Source organism: Capsicum annuum, chromosome 8, assembly GCF_002878395.1.
Source record: "Capsicum annuum cultivar UCD-10X-F1 chromosome 8, UCD10Xv1.1, whole genome shotgun sequence".
NCBI lineage: Eukaryota > Viridiplantae > Streptophyta > Magnoliopsida > Solanales > Solanaceae > Capsicum > Capsicum annuum.
The window spans coordinates 161,070,884-161,075,535 of NC_061118.1; the positions used below are offsets into that span (position 1 = coordinate 161,070,884).

Here is a 4,652-nt window from a genome sequence, read left to right on the forward strand (position 1 = left end):
GATTCTATGTTTAAAATGGAGATAATTAGCTTCTTCTAGCATGATTTAAAATTGTATATCGACTTAATTATGACCTGATGAATTGAGAATTACATTTATTACTCTTAACAAGGAGATGGAAATTCCTGAAATTTTGCTAGTTTATATATGCTGTTGGAGTATATTGAGATTTTTCTATCAATTAGAAATTATTTGATAAACATTGACTGGAATTTACTTACCAAACTTTTATTATTTAAGGAAAAGAGTGTAAATATATTCTCAATTTTGTTATTTTGATAAGATATATGCTCGTTTAGAAAGTGTTACATCTACCTCATCATCTAACAAATGATGCATATTTACTTTTTTTGAGCTCAGGTCTACAGGGTTAAGAAAATGGATGAAAATAATTTTTTAAAGTTCACATGGCATTTAGGTAATAAAACAAACCACTTTATTTTTAAAATAAACATTTTAATTTCTTCATACCAAACACACCCAAAGAGCTAATATTGTACAAGAAAAGACAGCACAGCAGATGCAACTTCATTTGTAGTAACAGAAATATGTACTTATTTATTAAGAAAAATTTGAAAGTAACTAACATTTAGGTAATAAATGAGGAATTTTAGCTAACGTTTGCCTAATTACAGTCGTAGCTACAATTAAGTAGCTAAATATACAAATTAGAGATTATATGTACATTTTTCAACAGCAGTAATTTTCTTTGCCAATGTCTGTTAATACTGTAACTGAAAACGGATTAGGTTGGTCACTCTGCTAGTATTAATGAATGAATAAACAAGATTAAGATAGGTTGGCAGATGGTTGCGAAAAATTACACTCTTAAGACATGGTTCAAATTATTTTTTATGCATATACAGCAGAGGTTGAATTCCGCGATGACGTCCTGACGAATGCTGTAAAGATGTTTAACTTCATTTCATGGATTGTCCTCAAGAGGTCAGTTTATGCATCAATATTCACTTGGGAAGATATGTGTTTCATTAAAGAGGCCTAGCTAAATTGATTCTTTCCCTTATCACTGGAGTACATTTTTTGTCACTTCTCAGCAAAAAAGAAAAAGATTAAGAAATAACAAGATGATCAAAATGGCTGGCTCTAGCTACCTTATCATATAATAATCGACACAAAACTTATAAACTGCCTGACAAAAAATCACACGTCTTGTTTAATCACTTTTTGATGATACATTATAGTCCTTCATCTTCTTCTAGTGATAAATGTAAACACCTCCTAATATTTCAGAACCAACTTGTGAATCCCTCTTTTCCTCTTCTTGTTGTTCGTCGTTTTCCTCCCTTAATTTGCTGTTACCACCATGGCTACTGCCTTTGCCACCTTGGCGACTGCCTTTAAACGACGAAGATGATGTTATGTCAATCGCTTCTATATCCGGCACCAACTGGCTGACTTTCTTGATTTCTTTATCTTTTCCCCACAAGACACAATATAGTCCACACACTATCACAACTGATCCAACGATGCTGCAGCGCACGCACAACATTAGAACAAACTCGTTAGACTTCCCTATCGATTGATTATGTAAACAGGCTAGAACTAGGCAACAATAGGCATTACAATGGCCAGAAGTGCCTGAAAAAAACAAGATTTCAAAGCACTTACGTTCCGAGGAACATCTTTTCTCCCAAGAACAAGTATGCAGTAATTGCCACCATCACAAGCATCAAAGGGTTAAAAATGGATACATACACCGGGCCTTTCATCCGGACAACCCATGCAATGATGGTAAACATTACTCCAGAAACAAAAATCCCCTGAAACATAACTTCAATAGTATGAGAAGATCATCCTTTACACTAAAAGAGAAGAAACGATTTTTATCCTCATTAGCACATACCGTATAGGCTGAAGCAAGAAGTCTTACGTTCCACCCCAATTTCCATTGATTCCAATCTCTCTCCAGAGCTACTGCAACAACAAAACATTGAACTGCTGCCATTACATTCAATAGAGCAGTGAATGAGTAAGGACATGGATATCGCTTAGCCGCCTTAGCCTGTACATACCGAAACACATAGATTGGTAAAAATATTGTTTTGGAAGCTTCATCTTTTACTAAATAGAGAAACAGGTATGCCTCGACTTAATCAACATTCAACACAAATATCATTGTAAAACATTCTGAACAGTGGTTAACTTATCACAGTTTCTTTTTTATAACGATGGGGTTCAGGCCAGTTCCCACCAACACAAATATGCTAAATGAACATCTATAACTCTAAAACGTCGCTAAAAGGTTTTTACAACTACTTAATACACACGAAACGAGACAGACTAATATAAAAGACAGTCCCAAAGCATCATTGTTTATCACTAGCTTACCTGAACAATCAACAATAGCGCATAGCAAGTACAACCAACTACGGCAAGACAAGCACCTAGTAAAGGTTTACTTTCTCCCTTATGTTTCATGTAATGCAACAAGTTTATGTTTGTTCTCCCCATATTTATCTCTGGACCTTTGTAGAATGATAAGAGCATCGCTCCGCTGATGCAAACAACCGTTCCAAATACCTTTGCTTTACCTGCTGATGAATTCCAACCCAACTTCTCTAACCTGATCAATGCACAATAATACCACCTCATTAGTTTGAAATTTGTGAAACTAATGAACTCAACGATCCTCGCAAAGAATACCTCAATATGATGGCAACGATAAAGGTCATGGCAGGAATGAGATTAAACATGGCTGAGACAAAAGTTGGTGATGTGTAGATCAAGCTTTGCACGTACATGTTCTGGCCTATTGATCCCCTGCAACAAAAACCTCCCTTTCACTACAATTTCTTATCAAATTGCCTACAAAAGTCTTGTACACTACTCCCTCCATCCCATATTAGTTATCCATTATACTATAAATGGTTTTCCCAAATTACTTGTCCATTTATCAAACCAAGACAAAAATTATATCTTTACGATCAATATTTTCTGAAAGCCTAAACAAGTTTATAAGTTTAAAAAAGTTTCTTTTTCAAATGAGTAGATAAAGGGTAAATTAGTAAAACTACTCATCTTATTTATGATTTCTTTAGGAGCGTGTAAACGGAAAAGTGGACAATTAATATGGTACAGTAGAAGTACATAAACTTTAGTATGAGTTTAGGACTTTTAAGAAATGGAAGCATCAATAAAAGATCAGGAAGCCCATGACCAAACAGTGTTTCATTCTTGAAATGAACTAAACAAGTAGGTGCATCAACAACGACAACAACTTACCCAGTATAATTCCACAAAGTAGACTCGGAAAAGGGTAGATTGTACCCTAGACCTTACCCCTACCTCAAGGGTAGAGAGGCTGTTACCAATAGACACTCGTCTCGAAGAAAAGTTGTCCAAATCAGTCAAGAAAAAGAGGTAGTAGCACATAACAACAAAACAGTAACTACAACAAAATAATACGACAATCAAAGTACAAGCAGCAACAACTACTAACAGTAAACAAGTAGATGCATCAACTTAAAGAATTAAAAACCAATATAAGAGTTTAAAAAACAAGAAAAAGATAGAACAACTTACCCAAGTAGACCACACATAAATGCTTGGAATAAAACCATCTTTGTTAGCTTGGCTCTTTTTCCCCTGAAACAAGAAAAAAAGACAAGAATCATATGTAAGAAACTCAAAAACTCAATGACACTAAATTAAATCTATATTAAAAACAACTATACCTAACTAAATACATAAACAAATACATGTTTTTCCCCCTAATAAATACAAGTTCTTGAATTAAAGATAGAACCTTTCAATGAAGAATGCTAAAGGGACCATGAAAACAGAAGCAAAAAGAGAGCGATAAAAGATCAAAATGCTGGAAGTCATCCCATCGCTAGTTGCAAGTTTGAACATAATGTTCATTCCGCAAAGTATCATTTGTCCCATAACCATAAGCAAAAGTGGCCTCATGCCATGCAACACGTTATAACAATTTTCCATGCTAGCCATTAATCCTTCAAGAACCCCCAAAAAACAAAAATACAACAACAACAAAAAAATACAATAAAATAGGATTCTTGAAGAGGAATAAACAAAAATCAAGAAAGCAAGAAAGAAAAAGGAAGGTTTAATTTTACAACCCTCCTTGTGTTCTTCTTACGTTCTTGATTTGCATGCACATAGGTTTGGCTAGCTACAGGATGAAAATTCTAAAGATTTTTAGAAGAAATTATGCAAAAATGTTTAAGAAGAGATTTTTGGCTTTTGAGGGATTGGTGAAAAATTGTTGTAGAAAATCACGAGAAAGGAGGAAGAGCAAAAAAGAGCACACATGTATGGAGTACATTTTATTTGACAACTGTACGTATTTATTGTGTTACTATGTGTGTAATATTTTTACCGAATGAAATCATGCATGACGTAATATGACAGAGGTGAAACAGCGAGAGACTAGGTAAATAGTGAAGTTAAAGGCTAGTTCAAATTCTATTTTTTAATTACGTAAATTTTATTGATTTTATTTTCAATTTTTATTCATTACCAAATGGCTTCCCATTTATATTTGTAGTTATTTGTATTAAGATTAAGATAGTTAAATTTAAATAAATATTTCAAAGATTATAATACTACTAGATTTAATTTTAAAATTTTAAAAGAATGGTTACATTCTTTACAAATAGTTATAACTAGAT

At 33.4% G+C, this 4,652-nt stretch overlaps 1 protein-coding gene across 1 annotated transcript; it reads right to left on the reverse strand.

Moving 5' to 3' along the window:
- Window positions 1–1,086: 1,086 nt before the first annotated feature.
- Window positions 1,087–4,312, reverse strand: LOC107879884 (WAT1-related protein At1g68170). The gene is made up of 7 exons (XM_016726815.2): window positions 3,767–4,312; window positions 3,544–3,606; window positions 2,665–2,781; window positions 2,350–2,584; window positions 1,865–2,023; window positions 1,630–1,781; window positions 1,087–1,490 (listed from the first exon to the last, which is right to left on the reverse strand). The coding sequence occupies exons 1-7, from the start codon at window positions 3,967–3,969 to the stop codon at window positions 1,217–1,219; spliced, it is 1,203 nt and encodes a 400-aa protein (XP_016582301.2). The 5' UTR covers window positions 3,970–4,312; the 3' UTR covers window positions 1,087–1,216.
- Window positions 4,313–4,652: the final 340 nt, after the last annotated feature.

What these genes read in the sequence shown, in the direction of transcription:
- LOC107879884 (XM_016726815.2), bottom strand. Translation starts at nt 3,969, where the DNA reads ATGGCTAGCATGGAAAATTGTTATAACGTGTTGCATGGCATGAGGCCA. An exon ending in CGCTATTGTTGATTGTTCAG is followed by an intron (nt 2,024 to 2,349) that starts GTAAGCTAGTGA and finishes CGGTATGTACAG; the next exon opens with GCTAAGGCGGCTAAGCGATA. An exon ending in GAAAAGATGTTCCTCGGAAC is followed by an intron (nt 1,491 to 1,629) that starts GTAAGTGCTTTG and finishes CGTGCGCTGCAG; the next exon opens with CATCGTTGGATCAGTTGTGA.